The sequence below is a fragment of the Ictalurus punctatus genome, chromosome 4, assembly GCF_001660625.3.
Source record: "Ictalurus punctatus breed USDA103 chromosome 4, Coco_2.0, whole genome shotgun sequence".
NCBI classification, from domain to species: domain Eukaryota; kingdom Metazoa; phylum Chordata; class Actinopteri; order Siluriformes; family Ictaluridae; genus Ictalurus; species Ictalurus punctatus.
In genome coordinates this window covers 11,542,843-11,560,958 of record NC_071284.1, presented here as the reverse complement: position 1 = coordinate 11,560,958, position 18,116 = coordinate 11,542,843, and the positions used below count along the sequence as shown (strand labels likewise).

General features: G+C 39.5%; 2 protein-coding genes across 6 annotated transcripts; one reads left to right on the top strand and one right to left on the bottom strand.

The window, feature by feature from the left end:
* Positions 1-1,041: 1,041 nt before the first annotated feature.
* Positions 1,042-6,942, top strand: tph2 (tryptophan hydroxylase 2 (tryptophan 5-monooxygenase)). Of its 2 annotated transcripts, none has more exons than XM_017465211.3 (11): positions 1,042-1,794; positions 2,229-2,363; positions 2,493-2,676; positions 2,914-3,014; positions 3,109-3,176; positions 3,262-3,458; positions 4,502-4,637; positions 4,768-4,894; positions 5,325-5,420; positions 5,498-5,631; positions 5,743-6,942. In XM_017465211.3, the coding sequence occupies exons 1-11, from the start codon at positions 1,504-1,506 to the stop codon at positions 5,915-5,917; spliced, it is 1,644 nt and encodes a 547-aa protein (XP_017320700.1). In that variant the 5' UTR covers positions 1,042-1,503; the 3' UTR covers positions 5,918-6,942. The 2 variants fall into 2 exon arrangements, with proteins under 2 accessions (XP_017320700.1, XP_017320699.1); XM_017465210.3 differs by having other exon boundaries at positions 2,875-3,014.
* A 405-nt stretch (positions 6,943-7,347) lies between these two features.
* On the bottom strand, positions 7,348-16,868 carry si:ch211-218c6.8 (apoptosis facilitator Bcl-2-like protein 14). 4 transcript variants are annotated; one of them, XM_053677956.1, is made up of 7 exons: positions 16,769-16,868; positions 16,569-16,689; positions 8,330-8,525; positions 8,158-8,241; positions 8,009-8,067; positions 7,627-7,899; positions 7,348-7,471 (listed from the first exon to the last, which is right to left on the bottom strand). In XM_053677956.1, the coding sequence occupies exons 2-7, from the start codon at positions 16,680-16,682 to the stop codon at positions 7,430-7,432; spliced, it is 768 nt and encodes a 255-aa protein (XP_053533931.1). In that variant the 5' UTR covers positions 16,683-16,689; positions 16,769-16,868; the 3' UTR covers positions 7,348-7,429. The 4 variants fall into 4 exon arrangements, with proteins under 4 accessions (XP_053533931.1, XP_047008853.1, XP_047008850.1 ...); XM_047152897.2 differs by lacking the exon at positions 16,569-16,689 and having other exon boundaries at positions 16,769-16,860; XM_047152894.2 differs by lacking the exons at positions 16,569-16,689; positions 16,769-16,868 and adding an exon at positions 8,819-9,074.
* Between the last annotated feature and the right edge of the window lie 1,248 nt (positions 16,869-18,116).

Sequence of the window (18,116 nt, the reverse complement as noted above, 5' to 3'; positions counted from 1 at the left end):
GAGGTGGATGAGCTAGAACAGCAGAAGACCACATGATTTTTTGCACTGCCACAGGACTGGATTGGCTGATTGGATAACTGCATAAATGAGCAGGTGTACATTAAAGTAGGCGGTGAGTGTATATTTCTCTGTTTTCCATTGTTTTGTATGTTCGTTGACATTTTTAAATGTTCTTTTATACTTATGTTTTATGAGCTTAACCATGTTTATATGATCTTAACTATCTACTTTGGTCAAAATTTGTCGTTTTAAATGAGCTTTATAAATATAACTTATTACGAACTAACTTACTGATAGTTCAATGACAATGATTTTGTTTGTTATAACAAATAATTTCTCTTATAGATTGAAATTTTGAGTTCATCTGTGTAGTGTTTGTTAAAAAATAATAATAAATAATCATTTTGGCTCATTTTTATGAAGGGGCCATTAATTCTGGACGGGTCTGTACATAAATGATGTGACGTGAGACAGTGAAGGTACACCACAAGGTATAGATAAGATTCATACCTTCTACTTAAGATAATACCCTGGGCTGAGCATTTTGAATGCAAATCACTTAATACACAAATAGCAATCTAAGTGGCATTTTGCTTGTCTATTAGACATTTGGTTGCATTTGGAACTGTGACATTTCAAGATGTGATGGGGAGGAGTGAGTGGAAAATCTTGACAGAAAAGCAAAGTATCTTTTATCGGCTCATAACAGAACCGAATGTTCACAACAAAGACACCCAGGATTGCCTCCCAACACTCTGGCACTTTCATTTCCTGTTATACAGGAAATTGCCTCAGAGGCGACTGATAGCTTTTCCTAAGACCTGTAATTTTATCTCACCTTCAGCTCACTTTCATTAAAGAAGCGCCTGCATTATGCACTGTAGCAAACACCACTCATTCAATGTGGACTATAAACAATGTGCATTGGTGCACGGACACACACAGGGTGATTAAATATATCTTTTCACTTGTGCTTATTTTATTAATTAAAAGTGGACATTAAAGCCTGTAGGAAAATGAATGTTGCTTCGGTTCCTTTATTTTCCCTTACTATAAATATGTGGCATATACTGTAATATACGGTACAGCATGTGTTTTGTAATTTTTCTGTACTTTTTAAAATACAGACTCACTTAAATTTGAAATTATATTGCAGTTAGTGAGACAACTAATATAATTGTTCACTTTTGCATTTTGATGTTAATGTTTTAATGTCTTTTGTGTTCTTTTGCTCTTGAGATAGCTCAAAAGAAACTGATCTGTGCAGAGATTTGTTGTACATCAGACCTTGAGTAGATTAACACTGGTGTTACACAATCAGTAAAGTACTGACGTCACATAACTTTTTTAAATGAACGATGCAGCAGCCTCCCAGAAACCAATGTACGTAAGACAGCCTGAGAGAAGAGTTCTTATCACCATCTTTCGTCACAGTATATAAGCAGAGCTCTGGCAGTGCTCTAGAAGGTGGAGTCCAGGGTAGAGCAGCACACTGAGCTTTCAATGGCTTCACAGGTACAAAAGAAGAAGGGGTCTGAAGCAGTCTCTGTGCATTCTGAAGTACAAGGCAAAACCAAGCCTCAAGAAACAATGTCTCCGCTGTCTGACAACCACAGTCAGAAAAAGGGTTCAGAGATCCCGAAGTCACCGGTGGGGTTGCTGAGGAAGAGGGGTAAAGAAGCAATTCCAAAGATGCAACCATCAATGATGATGTTCTCCAGCAAATACTGGGCACGTCGTGGATTATCTCTGGATTCAGCCATGCTTGATCAGCAGCATCTAGGAAATAATATGGTAAGTATAAGAACAATGTTAGACTTCAGTGGATACTGGAAGCTGTATTGGTCAGGTTACAATTTGTACAGTATCTAAAATGTGTACTGTGTGTAATATTGCCAGATATTGAAATTGTGGGGAAATTATGAATGATAAACTTGAATTTTATGGCCTAAGACTTAAAAGTATGACCTAAATCTTTCAATAAGTCAAATTACAGAAATTCCGAACAACAACTGAAATCACCATATGTCAAATTTCTGTCCAAATAAATACTGTAAAAAGTTATTAGCCTTCACACTGATTAGCACACATAAGCTTTGGGCCAGTGAATAAAATAAACAAAATTCATCATGATTTGAGTTCTTTTTACACCTAATTTATATATGCATAATAATATGCATACTCACTACAAATTATTTATTTTTTGGGTTTCCAACACTTTTTTGCAGCTTCGTAGGACATCCTTTAGTCGCATAGATGAGAAAGAGGATTCAGGCTCGGCTTCTGACAGCAGTAAAACAGCAGTGATTTTCTCTCTGAAGAACGAAGTGGGATGTCTGGTGAAGGCTCTTCGTCTCTTTCAGGTTAGCAACCACTACAGCTGGTGAATGAGAAATCAAAATAGAAATGTGTCAAGGATGTTAATCAAAGCAATATTAGTTAAATGTTTCAGTGTGATTTTATTTCTCATCTGAACGCATTCTGTGCTGTAGGAGAAGCATGTCAATTTGGCCCACATTGAATCACGCAAATCAAAGCGAGTCACCACAGAGGTGGAGATATATGCAGAGTGTAACTGCACTAAAAAGGAATTCAACGAACTGGTGCAGCACCTTAAAGACCATGTCAACATTATCTCATATAACACACCAGAAAATGTGTGGTCTGTAGAGACTGGTGAGTCTGTTACATGCAGAAAGTGTTTATTTGAGGTAAAAATACAAGGATTCATGAAATGCATAATGCATAAAATTCATGAAATGCATAAAATAAAGATCATTCACTCTTAACTTAAGTGAGTAGAGAAAGTTTGACATGACTACAAAACATATCCATAGTGATAGTGCTGCTGCTTCTCCTGGTTCTTTATTCTAGACTGTTTGGACTGTGTGTGTGTTTTGGGTGGCTTGCCAGATGTAGAAGGAGTCCCTTGGTTTCCCCAGAAGATCTCTGAATTGGACCAGTGCTCACATAGAGTGCTCATGTATGGCTCAGAGCTGGACGCTGATCATCCAGTAAGTGAACTGAGCTTAAGATACTTATGAAAGAAATTCAATAATAAAGCCCTTTTCGCAAAAACTAATCTATTTCATGTATTGCGTTTTTCAGGGATTTAAAGACACCATCTACAGGCAGAGGAGGAAGTACTTTGTAGAAGTTGCAATGAACTACAAATTGTTAGTAACTGTTAGTAAAAGTTCTCAAACTGATTCACACACAGTTTACATGAATATGAATATGGTTTATGAATTCAATTTACAGTGGCCAACCCATCCCACGCATTGAGTACACTCGAGAGGAGGTGAAGACTTGGGGGGTGGTCTTCCGGGAGCTCACTAAACTTTATCCCACCCATGCCTGCCGCGAGTACATAAAAAACCTGCCATTGCTCACAAAACATTGTGGATACCGTGAGGACAATATCCCCCAGCTGGAGGATGTCTCTCTATTCCTAAGAGGTAAATAGATGTATTACTATATTACTCCAATTTATGTCATTATGTACTCAAAAAAAGTTGGGTTGTTTTTACAACTCAGTTGTTGGGGTTAGCTTATTGGATCAGGTAATTGGGTTGACTTGACCCAAACCAGACTGATAATTGTAAACTGGTTAGGAATGTGGAATGTTACAACAAGATTCATTTTCTGGAATTTTCCACTGTATTTCCACAGCAGCAGCCAGAAAAGGCCTGAATTTAAAAAGAAAAGAAAAGAAAAGAAAAAGTAAAAATTACAAGAAGTGTAATTTTGTTCACATGTAACTTCATTTATTTAGCCGAACCTTTCAGAGTTATATTTGTGTAGACATTATCTAGGTTATAACTTTTTAACATGTAGTTTGGCTTGATAGCTAGTTTTGGCCTAAACTGATATAAACTGCTAGCTAACATTATTTAAGAGGAAAAATTGGCATGTAATAAATTAACATTATGTTTTGGGTTGCAGTGCAAGTTGCATATTAATATTACTTCTACCCATAGTTAAAAAAATGACTTTTTTTTTTGTAAGGTCATCTTGGATTATCAGCTAGCACTGGAGTCAATTTAATTCTAAATCCTGCATTTGATATTCATCTTTCATGTTTGCAAATTGTACACATACTGTACACATTATAAAATATAAAACATTATCATGTTTTAATTGAGAAAGGCTGCTTTCACATTAGGCATATTGTAGAGAAAAATGCTACCGGAATGCTTATTTTGTGCTAATATGAAAAACAAAGCTTCTCATGCAACACACACTATAACCATAACAATTTGGGTGTCTACAGCTCAGCAATGTAGTCATTTTACCCACAAGTTGGATTAGAAATCAACCTAGTGTCCTGGGTTAGTCCATAATGGACCGAGTGCTTGGTTTCCAAATTGAGACATGTTGGGTTATTTTTAACCCTACTCTTTTTAGAGTCTGGATTTTATAAGTAAATCTTCATGGAATCTTTTTCTTGTGATGAAAGGCAGTCTGATTGATTACAGATATTTGGTCTTGATATTTGTAGAGAGGTCAGGGTTTACAGTGCGACCTGTGGCAGGTTACCTGTCACCAAGAGACTTCCTGGCTGGTCTGGCATATAGAGTGTTTAACTGTACTCAGTATGTACGCCACAGCACTGACCCACTCTACACACCAGAGCCGTGAGTACTGTCTTGTCAACTGGTTGTCTCCCATGTCATACATTACTTTGTGCATCAAAATGCATCAACAATTGTTTTATTTTTGTATGAATTTTTAATACCTAACAATGTTATTAACACTAATTCTCAGGGATACTTGCCATGAGCTCCTGGGTCATGTCCCACTCTTAGCAGATCCTAAGTTTGCTCAGTTCTCACAGGAAATTGGCCTAGCCTCTCTTGGAGCTTCGGATGAAGATGTGCAGAAGTTGGCTACAGTAAGTAAGACTGAAACAGACTTTCATTTCACAGCATAGGTGTGTCTTAAATGTCACACTGCCTAATTGATTGATAGGCTCTCTGTATAATGCAGCTATTGTACCAGCATAAGAAGGTCACAAGGGCTGATGGTGGCATTTAACCAGCATTTCACTTTCAAATCTGACCTATGGTGGCACATTTGCATTAAATTGAATTGAATTGAATTGGCAGTGCTTTCTTCAGAGTGTGGGAAGTTTAGCTTGGAATATTTAAAGTACAACTAGTAAGAAACTTTCTTTTTAAACATTATCTGTTATGGTGATCATATTAGCAATACATTAATCTAATGTATTATTTATTGTGTTCATATATGTATGTATCTTATATATTAGTTTTAAAATAATGTTTTAAAACATTTTAAAAATATTAAATATTTATGTTTATCAGTGCTATTTCTTCACCATTGAGTTTGGCCTGTGCAAACAAGATGGCCAGTTGAGAGCCTATGGAGCAGGACTGCTGTCTTCAATTGGAGAGCTACGGGTACAGACTTTACTTTATTTTTTACAATACACTGAAACAGGAAGGAATTTACTTAACTACCCTGCATGAATTCACAGCATGCATTATCAGAGAAAGCTGTAGTGAAGCAGTTTGATCCCAAAACCACGTGCCACCAGGAGTGCCTCATCACAACTTTCCAAGATGTTTACTTTGTCTCAGAGAGTTTCGAAGAGGCCAAAGAAAGGATGAGGTAATGTCATTCATGAAACGTGCACAATTTATAAATGTATACATTTATCAGGAGATTTAATTAAGAAATATTGACTGTTTTAATGTGAAGCGACATTTATCCTCTCCACAGGGAATTTGCCAAAACGATCAAGAGGCCTTTCTCTGTCTACTATAACCCATATACTTCGAGCATTGACCTGCTGAAGGACACTAGGAGCATTGAGAATGTGGTGCAGGACCTCCGCAGTGACCTCACCACAGTCTGTGATGCACTGGGGAAAATGAACAAGTACCTTGGCATCTAGAAGCATACAAATTAGTTTTAGCCACACCTTTTCTGCTTTGAACTAAAAACCTATCTGCAATTACATTACGTACATTACATTACCTAGTGGCTAATGGTGTTCTTTAGTGTATAATCGGAACTCAAAAAGTCAAGCAGAACTTGGTCTTCCTGTCTGGTGTCTTCATGTATTTTCCAGCTTTCATAGTAAGTTTATTCATATGCGCAAGACTGCCATTACTACAGAGCCTGCAGGATGCATTCGTTTGTGGTTGCTGATTGTAATTTGCTAATCAGTATTCCATAATCCAATTGCCCAAGTTCCTAACTAGGTCCGACTTCACTATGAGAGAGCAAACAGGATGTTTGAGATGGATGATTCCAGATGCTAAGGCAGAAATATACCCCAGTTTGCTCTAGTCAATTAGCAGCACAGTCTGCTTCACAGACCCTCTAACAGTCTTAAGTCACATCTTGAATGATATGGAATGAATGCTAGTACATTATCATTGAATCCTATGGAACTGTTTTGTTACATTACACTGAAGAAAATCATTGGGTAATGAAAGTAAATCCATCCAATACATTACCATAATGAGTCTAGTATTAAATGTGTTACCTCTCTGTACCTCCATGTAAGCCTGAAATTTGAGTTGAGCTAAGATAGAGTAATTGTAAATCAATGTGTATTTATTTGCATCTTAAGTTGCAGCACTCAGGCTAAGGTAAATGTTGATAGTATTGTGCCTAAAATAATCTATATGTATAATCTGTATAGAATATTCATGGATGAAATTGCTAAGTGTTGGAGTGAATACTACAGTCCCTATGTCTGGATAGTGCTTAGTAGTACTGGTTATATATTTGCGGCTGATAAAGTAATTGTAGCAGATACTTGTTTAACAAAGTATATATTTTATGTTTTTTAGTTGTCTGTCTTAGTATTTTATTATGTTTTTGTCACTGAATATTTTTGTCTAGCAACCAATGCCACTTCTCTATTGTAGTAATGTTGGAAAATACAAAACTATTTAATTAAAGTTTTAAGACAGCTATTATGATAAATGTGTGAGGTCTCTCCAGGTTTTTTTGTTTGTTTGTTTCATCCCACCTTGCAAAAACATGCTGGTATGTGGATTGCTAACTTGAAATTGCCCCTAGGTGTAAACGAGTACATGAACGTGTATGTGCATGGTGCCCTGCATTGGATTATTGTCCCATCCAGGGTGTATTCCTGCCTCATGCTCAGTGTTCCTGGAATCTACCATAGCCCCAACCAGGATAAAGCACTCACTGAAGATGAATATTATACATATATGATATGATATAATGAGTAATTCTTTCATATATACATATATATGATATAATTCATTATTATATCATATAGCAAACCATTGTTAAACATCTGTGAAAATCAAAGGTTATCAGGAAAAAAAACCCAAGGATCTTTCATTTGAGCATCGCAAAGTTGTTTATTCAGGAGGCAGTTGAGGACAACATGACACGTCTCTGTTGGGAAAAGCAGCCAGTGACATCACTGCACCTCATCACCTTCATCAATTTTAAAAGCATTCTCCTTTAGTGGGAAGGGAAAGAGATTGATAGTAATGGCATTCATAATTATATACTGTATAACAGCATTCCCATGACAAGTTGAAATTATGTGCTATGTTTAATAGTATTTCTGTGCTGTATGTCCTAATAAGTTAATGTGCATGATTCAGCCCTTACCCAGCCACCATGTTGCTGAATCCATGGTGCAAAATGCTGGTGCACATATTGGGCCCCGAATCCCATTACTCTGTTCATAGGCTGCAGGTCCAAGGCACTCAGCCTGCTGGTCATCTCAAAGGTCCAAGCAATCTTTATTTTCTGATCATTGTCCTCTTTCATCTGTTTGCCTGAGGGCACCACACTGCTAATGAAGGCTGAGGCCAGTTCCTCAAACAGGGTGTAGGAGAAAAAACCTTGGAGATATCTTAAAAGTTCCTGGTCCTTCTCAATCTATGTCAGGAGAAGCAGTAAATGCGAATGTGTTGAGGATATTTTTTTCTTTTACTACTACCCGAATTGTATGTACTCTGCATGGACTGTATTTTGCCCAGTTGTTTACCTTTTCATTTACTTTGTCCCCATATTCTTTCATTAACTCTACAAGTCGCTGGATGATGTCTGATATAAAAAGAACAGTCCATTTACATACAGCATTACATTCTCAGAAATATGAAAGTTAGGAGAAGACTTGCACTTAAACCAACCCACCACTCTCTGTTACTACTTGATCCTGAGCAGGAGATACACTGTCTACAATATGAGTCAGCTGATCAGCCACTTGAACGAATGCATCTGTGTGATTAAAGACACAAGATTAAAACAGGATTTGAGCAGTGTTCACCATCTCAGATCATTTTATGTGCTCAATTGACTGTCTTACCAGTGTTTGCAGCTGCAGCAGTCCGTATTCCTGTAGGTAGTTGTAGATATTTGTTTAGGACGAGTGTGCGTATGGGTTTTGGGCTTAATCTTGACGTTCTTTTTTTATGATAAATCTTCAGAAGCCGATACTCGGTACTGAACAGGTCGTCAGCTGGCATGGTCTCCATTTTGCCGACAGGAAACCCTGGAGTTCTCTAAAACACATGACGGAAAATATTCTCACGGTCGAACAATTTAGATTGCTTGTATCATTCAGACCTGTGTCTGTATTACAGCTGCCGTATAAACAGGTGTTTTTTTTGTTTGTTTTTTTGCACCTACCGTTAAACTTTAATTTAGTTTCACTTTCAAAATTTGCGTTAGTTAATATTTCATGCTATCGCCTCCTTCACAACGACTAACAAGTGCGCTTTGGAGAAAGGAAGTCTGTTGTGTTCCATTTTTTACTTCAAAAAAGCGCTACGACTGAAAACGGTAAAGCACTCACCCGCACTAATGTAAAGGGCGCGCGACCACAAGCACAACGTTGTGTTCCTTTAGTTAGTGGGCGTCAGGTTTGCCAGATCAGGTTGACTGTTTCCAACAGAATAACGGGTCCGAACGCCCACAAGTCATTGTAAATGCTCACTATAACTCTTCAACTCACAAAGTCACGTTTCTATAGCAGTGCGATTAAACAATCTGGCAACACTGTGGGCGTTATCCTGTGTGTTGTATGGGCTCCTTGTTCCGCATAGGTCGTATAACATGGCTACAGCAAAATAAATATATGATTCACAGCCAGGGGTGGACAAAGTACTGAAAAATTATAGCTATGTAAGTGAAAGTATACACAGGCTTGGGTTTAATAAAGTATCCATAGCTGAATACTCAATACTCTCTCTTTATTACATCAATGTAATCAGTAACGTGTTCAGTTAGACTACTTAAAAAAGGGCAACGTATTCACATTACTTTTATAATACTTTTTTTTTTATACATAGTTCACATATTACAAAAGCACGGTTGGAAGAATTATGGTGTGATATGGTAATCTTTGGCTATCTTCTAATTGATCAGTGCTTTGGGTTGATGGCAGGTTAGAAGTAGTCAGTATGTTAAGTACAGAAAAAAGCAACGAAAATAGACACGTGGATATATGCACACACATTAGGCATTAAAGTAGGCCTATTGTATAATTAATCTAGACATCTATATAAATAATCCGTTTATTTTCTGCTTGAGGTGGGTGGGGGTTTTTCAACTGAAAGTAAATGTGTGACGTCATTAATTAATTAATTAATTCGCAAAGCATCTGAAGTCTGACAGTCGGTCATACTCCGAACACTCACTACGCCCCTTTATTCCGCAACACACACACACACACACACACACACACACACACACACACACACACACACACAAAAATTACTTAACCACTTTCCCGCTCGATTTGAATTGATTTAGTTCTACAGTGCTGTAGGTATATGGTAATCACACAGTCAGTGCACGAGAAAAAATTCTGTAGTTTAAATAACCACTAACTGCACAGTGCCAGTGTTACAATCCCATGTCTTGCCACTTTATTGTGAGCACAATAATAATACTGGGTATATAGGGGCTGCCTTCTTCTCAATCAGCCTCAGTTCTTTGTGGCATGGATTCCACAAGATGTTGGAAACATTCCTTTGAGATTCTAGTCCATATTGATAGGACTGCATCACACAATTCATGCAGATTTTTCAGGTGCACGTTCATGCTGCGAATCTCCCCTTAGAAGACCACTGAAGAACACTGAACTCATTGCCATGTTCATAAAACCAGTTTGAGGCAACTTTTGCTTTGTGACATGATGCATTATCATGCTGGAAGTAGCCATTAGAAGATGGTAAATTGAGGCCATGAAGTGATGCTCATGGCTAGCGATAATACTCAAATAGGCTGTGGCATTCAAGCAATGATTGATGGTATTAACAGGCCCAAAGTGTACCAAGAAAACATTCCCCACACCATTACACCACCTCCACCAGCCTGGACTGTCCATCAGCGGTCCATGGATTCATGCTGTTTGTTGGTGCCAAATTCTGACCCTATCATCTATGTGCCTCAGCAGAAATCAAGATTCATCTTGTCTAATTTTGGTGAGCTTGTGCCCATATTAGCCTCAGCTTTCTGTTCTTGGCTTATACAAGTGGAACCCGACATGGTCTTCTGCTCTTGTAGCCCATCCATCTCAAGGTTTGAAATGTTGTGCATTTTAAAATGCTTTTCTGCTCACCACAATTGTAGAGATCATATGGACAAGATCAAATTCACAGAGATCACCCCCCCCCCCCCCATTCTGACGACTGATGTGAAAATTGCCTGAAGCTGCTGGCCCATATCTGATTTTATACATTGCACTGCTACCACACGATTGGCTGATTAGATAATTGCATCAATGAGCAGGTGTACATGTGTTCCTAATACATTTACATTTACATTTATTCAGTTAGCAGACGCTTTTATCCAAAGCGACTTACAAATGAGAAAGATACAAGCAAAGCGATATATCAAGCAGAGAACAATACAAGAAGTGCTACCATACAAGATCTATTAATTGAATTCCAGAAGAAGCAAAGTGCAGAGTAGAGGTGTAAGTGCATTTTTTAAATTATTATTATTTATTTATTCATTTTTATCATGAGTTGGTTAGGTGTTCATGGAAGAGGTGGGTCTTTAGCTGTTTTTTGAAGAATAAAGTGGATGGTGAGTATATATAACGTTTGCAGCATGCTCTGATAAGATAAGAAGACTTTGTCATTGTACTGCTGTGCAAAACTTCAAAAAAGGTTCTCTGATAACATGAAGTGAAATATATCACTATGGGGATGCCTCAGGCATGAGCGATTGAGGGAGCACCAATGACAACACATCTGCCGATTTGGCAGACCAATTGTTGCAGCGATCAGGGAGTTCTGCCTCCCTGAATATAAGCCGTTGTTGCCTGCCGCTTCGTCATTCTTTGCATATCTCTTCTCCGTGCCAACTGCACGGAGGGCAATTTTGTGAGATACCTCACATGATGTTATCAGAGAACTGGGGTTACGATGGTAATCTAAAGTTCTCTTTCTATCATTTGTATATGAGTGCTAGTGCAACATCTCTACCCACTCCCAGGACTGAATGAGCTAGAGAGGGCTCAGCCAGTCACGTTAAAATCTCAAAAATGTGTGTGGGGATGACTAGCTCGCCACAGCACATATTTTTATGTATTTTTTAAATAGTGCCTAAGACGTAGCCACACCCCTAGTGGAGTGAGTGAGCTCATAGGTCTCCTGGGGGCTGCAGATTTGAGTTATTGTAACATGACACGATCGCCTCCACCACCCAGTAGGAAAGGTGTTGACGTGAGACAGGTTTCCCTTTTCATGAATCAGCCCAAGAGATAAAAAGCTGATGGGTTCGTAAGGGGGCTTTGAGAGCGCCTCCACGGACAGATCCCAATGCGGGACAAGTGGTTTAGATACTGGGTGTAACCGCCATGCACTTCTTATAAATTTGCAGATGAGATGGTGCTGGCCTATGGATCCCGAGTTAAGTCTGATATGAGATAGCAGCCAAATAAACCTTATCTGTACAAAAGGCTCTGTATTTTCCATTCCCCATTTAGAGGATTCCCTCTACACTGCAAGTCCGCTTCCCTATTCAGTATTCCTGGGACATGTTTCTCATGCACTGACTGTTGGTTTGTGCTGCTCCAAATGGTCAGCTCCTTTGCTAACCTGTGCAGCTCGAGTGAGCATACCCCTCCCTGCTGATTTATACAAGCTTTCACCATCCGGACCAATACATGATGACTTTTCAGAAAGTGCATCAAATGTTTTAGAGCTTAAAACTAATTAATATGCTTCTTCCTCAGTGCAGGAGTCCAAACTCCTATCATTGTTCTGCAGGATATTTCTTCCTCCAAAACCCGAGCTGATACCCCTTGGGCTGCTGACAATAGCACTCCATTTAAAACAGCGAACTGAAGCCTGTATCCACCGTTCATTGTGGGTAAAACCCAGGGATGGATTGCACATGCACGCCAATTCTCGATTTGAGCTGCGATCGGGCCCGTCCCATCTTCTCTCACTACTGGTGCTGCCACCCCCTCTAGTGGCAAAGGGGGAGATTGCAGCTCCAGCCAAGGAGTCACATTCATCTCCATTGAAGTTTGCTTTATTTTTCTGTGTATCTTTTCTCTTTTCACAATGCTCTGTGCCCACGGTCCTCAGCCTGGATGCATCAGAGAACACTTTATTTTTATTGGAGTGTTTGTGCACTTTTGCCCCCACCTCGGAACAAACCTTGAAGGTGGAAAAGGAGAAGGCTGTTTCAGGGACAGCTGGGGAACATGGGCCACTCTTTTGTGCACACTGGACACTGAACCATCCATGGGTGTCTCTCTGAAGGGTTGAGACAGAGAAACCCTGGTCCTTCCTGTCGCCCAGGCGAGGTCACAGGTCACCCGCCTCTTTTTGCTACCCTGAGGGATTGTTGGCCGGTGCTTCACTACTGTGACTGTGAAAGACTGTTTTGGCCTCACAAAACTGGGCTTTGGTTGCAGGGCCGTGTTTCCCGACAGCTGTGATGGAGGAGGGCGAGAAGGCAGATATTCAGACTGTCCTCTTTTACCGGAGGGCCTGAAATTCGGCCGGCTTGGATGATAAAGCTGAGCTGACGGTTTTCTGGGGAAATAAGCTTTGAAAGCCTTTCCCTCCTTCTTCCACAGGTCACATTGCTGATGCATTGGGAAAAAAAATAAAGAAGCACAGTGGGGACAACTGTCGGCGTTAGACAGTGCTGCTTGGGCATGTTTAGCACCCAAGCAAGAAATGCAGAGGCTGTGTGAATCCTTCACAGAGACCCACACACCATATGTGCACGGGTGAGGAGGATGGCCATTTCCCCCAGGGTTCTCTGGCTCTTTTGCCGTGGCCATGATGGAGCCTGCACCCTCTTCATACGTTAAGTCCACTACAGTGTGTAAACTAGTACAGAGCTGTGCCTTCCCTTTTTTTCTTTTGGTGCATAGTAAGTGCCACCAAAGCTTTGAAAAGGAAAAAAAAAACACAGAGAAGGAAAAGTCACCTTAATGCGTTATCCCACTCTAAGCCTGACATTCAACATACACAAAGAAGGAATAAATTGCGTTCGAATGTTACAATGAGGCTTCGTCTGCAAACTCTTGAGCAATAAATCCCAATGAGGCTGCTGAGGACAGCTTCAGAAATCTTCCACGGGGAAGAGAGCGTGAATGACGAAGCGGCAGGCAGCGGCGGCTTATACAGTGGAGGAACTTCCAGCAGGACAACGACCCAAATTATACAGCAAAGGAAACTCTCAATTGGTTTCAGGGAAAAAAATCAAGGTGTTAGAATGGCCCAGTCAATCACCTGACTTGAATCCAATTGAACAAGATTTATAGACAATATGTTTAGAAGATTTGGCCAAAATCACACATGAATACTGCGGCCGATTAATTTCTTCATACAGGAAGCATCTTGAAGGCTACTCCACTAAGTATTAAATAAATTTCAGTTAGTGTGTTCAATACTTTTTTCCTGTGTCATTCCTCTTCATTATAAATAACTTCATTTATGTACTTTAATGTTTGGATTTGTGGATTTCTTGAGTTAATACCAAAGTCTGGTGAAAATTTCATGTGAATAGCATCATTGGAAATATATTTACTGAAAAAAAATATTGACACATTCAATACTTATTTCCCTCACTTTATTGATGATCCCTGCATTGATTGGTCTGCCATTTCGGCATACGTGGTGTCGTTGGTTCTTCTGCATTTGGTCACACCTGAGGCATTCCCAAAGTGAGAACAACGAAATTGTCATTGTAATGGTATTACCTGAGTTCTTCAGACAACAACATAAAGCAACAAGATAAAACACAGACATGTATGTCTAAAATATTAAATTAAACAACTGTTTAAAAATTAAACAAAGTGGTACAGTAAGGCAATAAGACAGGATGTGCAGTTTAATTTTCTGCTTACACAATCTTTCTTGCGCTATGATGCATTATGGGAAAAGTTTTCATGCTGATGTGCTTCTGCCACCAGTGCTTTGCATTGAGGTTTGACATCAGGTGGTTCCGGTATGGAATGTCGTCACTGAGCTATAAGGTGACTTCTCAGTCAATGCAAACACACAAAGCCCTTTCATGACAACCACTGCTGTTTTGCTTACTTGCATGTTTAGTTTAGCAGCATACTTTGCTTATTAGTAGTTTTGCATACCTGCACGTTTAGCTTATTAGCATACTTTGCTATTTTGCATGTGTTGTCTATTAGCAGGTTTAGTTTATTAGTGTACTGTATTTACAGTCATATAATGTGTAAGTTAATCTCTTAAAGTATATTTACAGCTATACACTTTAGGCTCACCTTTCATCAACATATCATCGTTAAAATCTTAGACACATCACTAGAGGTCAGTTTTCTGCAGAAAATGCAAAGTCAGTTACAACTCCTTTGCTCTACAGCCTACCGAAGTTAATGAACAGTAAGTTTACAATAATATATTTCAATCTGTTCAAGCCAGTACACGTACAGTGATAGTACGTATAGTGTCAGGACACCAGGTAAACCGCTTACGTTTCTATGGTAACCTCTCGCGCTCAGAGTCAAGCATCTACTTGCTTTTATTGAAAGCTCTGCCTCTGGAGAGCAGCAGCTGCAAGCGGGGACAGGGGCAACTGGAAGCCTGGATGCTGCCAGGTTTGCTGGCTCATTGGAGATTGAAAGATTAGGAAAACATTTTGCTGACGGAGGATATGTAAAGATGAGTATGGCAACTGAACTGTTTGCGGATTTCCCGAAGAAGGAGAAAATCATTCAGAAAATAAAATACGTGCCCCTGTCAGCCCGAACAGTGCATGACCGCGATGTCATGATGGCACGTGAGGTAGAGAGGGAAAAAAGCGCGCACACACACACACACACACACACACACACACACACACACAAAAGGGGAATGTCAAGGGTATTATTTTTTTCTGACCTTTGTCCAGTTGATGGGTTTTATCTCTTACTGCTCTTAATTGGCTTAATATGCGATTTATTATTCTGTGCTTGCATGGTATATTGCATATTGCACTGTATTATTTAAATTTTTACAAATCTTTAATGTACTTAGTGAGTTTAGTGTGCATTGTATTGCATATACATAACACACAGTATACAATATATGTGCATATTCACACACTCAAACCACATGTTGCAAAGAGACTGTATTTGAACTAAACTAACAAACGTCACAGTAAGGAGACCGTATATCAGTACAATAACATGTTATATCAACAATAACATGCAATAAAATTTAGTGCAAACAAAGTTTTATTAGTGTCAAGCTCTAAAAAATGGCGGGTTGGCTAATATTACCATCAAATCTTGCTAATTATTAATCAGTGGAAATAGGCAGCAAATTATTCATCATTGTGCAACACGAATAGGCTACCACATGCCAAAATAACTTACAGTTACACTGCTCGACTTAGTAAAAAATGAGTGAATGTTTTTTGCCGCTTTGAGCTCATCATGATCTCTCATCATGATCGGGTGTGAGCGGAAGCGTGACACGTGACGTTGACCAATTATCATGACATGTTCAAGTATAAAAATCAAAAGATACACAATTTGGCCATGGCCAGTGAAAAAGTGCAGGGGACGAATTTACGTTTTATTAAAAGTGCGGAGGACATCCACGTCCCCCACGGATTCTGCACACGCGCACACACACACACACACACACACACACACAGAGAGAGAGAGAAGATTTTATGCTGCTGGAAACACAACCTCAACGTGTAAAGCCCTGTACAATTAATTCCATATTGCAACATATAATTGTTTGTTGCATATTTGTTAGTTTTTGAGTTGTCTATGGACCTAAATAAAGTTACTGTTATTGATATGTTATTGAAAAAACACGTTTTTTTATCACAGTAAAATATTCGTTTTTGCAATTACTCTTTCGCAAAAGCAATGCATTAACCAGACAATTTTACAATGGCACTTGGGTGAAAAAAGGTTCCCGACCCCTGTTCTGTCCAAAATACATTATTCCAAAAGGCCTGATCTTTACCTATATGCTCATTGGCAAACTATAGTCTTGCCAAGGCTTTTTCCTGGCATGCCTCCCATGCAGGTCAAATTTGTGCAATCTCTCACTGATTGTAGAAGCATGCACTTTGAGACCAACAGCTGCAAGACTTACTAGCAGATCATGTGATGAAATTTTGGGGTTCTTGGAGACTTCTTTTTGCATAAGATGATCTGCTCTTGGGCTGAATTTGCTGAGACAGCCAGTCGTGGACAAATTGGCAGTCATTTGAAATCTGTGCCAATGGTAGATGATTTTACTCACAGTGGAATGATGTATTCCAAATAATTTTGAAATCTCTATAAATCCCTTACCAGACTCAGGCATCCACAACCTTTTTTCTGAAGGCCTTACAGAAATTTTTAGATCTCGGCATGATCACACCACACACCTCAATAGCAAAGGGAAAAGCAGACACTAGATATGAGAAGGGTATAAATAAGACCTGTTCCACCTGCACTCCCTAAGCAGGTTCTAATCAGTGGCATCCAATTTTGAACACCTGATTCTAATTTTATGGATTTGAAGGTGGGATAGATGTAGGGGTGTAGTTACTTTTTCCATTTGACTGATCTGTTTTTTGTTAATTTAAATTGTGAAAATTACTACAAAATGTCAATTTTATGTAAATGGAACACTTATATAGTGCTTTTATCCAAAGCGCTTTACACTGTGTCTCATTCACCCATTCACACACACACACCAATGGTAGCAGGAGCTGCCATGCAAGGCGCTAGCTTACCATCAGGAGCAACTTGGGGTACAGTGTCTTGCCCAAGGACACTTCGACATGTGGAGTCACCCAGGCCGGGAATCGAACCGCCAACCTACAATTAGTGGACAACCTGGAAAATAGACTATAGCTGAGGGCACCAATACTGCTACAATGTTCTTTAGAGCTCGCTTCTTTACAACTGCATTATTTTGCTCCCCTTCACCTGGGACCTTTTTACGCAGCACCCACACAATGCCTAATAGACAGGCCACCATGACTATAAACAGCACATTAAAATTGATGGATAAGAAAACAGCCGTTTTAGAGAGGGTGTAGACAAAGTTGATTCCTGCCATGATGCAGGTGAGAAACCAGATGATGGCAGAACATGCAGCACGATACTCCCACTTCCCCAGGCTTATGAAGAGCACAGGGTGTACCACAGTGACATAGCGCTCCAAGCACATATTGGGTCAGCAGGAGTGGGCAGCCAAAGTAACTAAGGGAAGAAAAGGCATTTGAAATGCGTAGGAGTAGTCCTGAACGTTCCTGAGTGGATGAAATACTGATATCCAGTGGCAAGCCGAGGCAAAACAGTACACTAAGTAGGGCAAAATTGAGACCTAAAACCTCAGAGGGAGACAGAGTCTTTCTTTTCTTTACCAGCAGCCAGAGCAGGACTGCATTTGCTGGAAGGGCAAGTATGAGGACAAGGATCTGAATGGCTGCACGTATTGGGGCCATCCCACTGCTGTTACACTGAGCTATAATCTCACCAAGAGAGAGAGAATTCCATGAGACAGATGAAACATTGGTTTGCAAGGAATTGTTGGAGAGAGATTTTGCTGTTCCATTGTTTTCATTTATCACGATGTATTCCATGAGGAGCATTCTGGATGTAGAAAGTAGGTTTCAGTTGTCATGTAATAATGCAGAGCATGTTAACA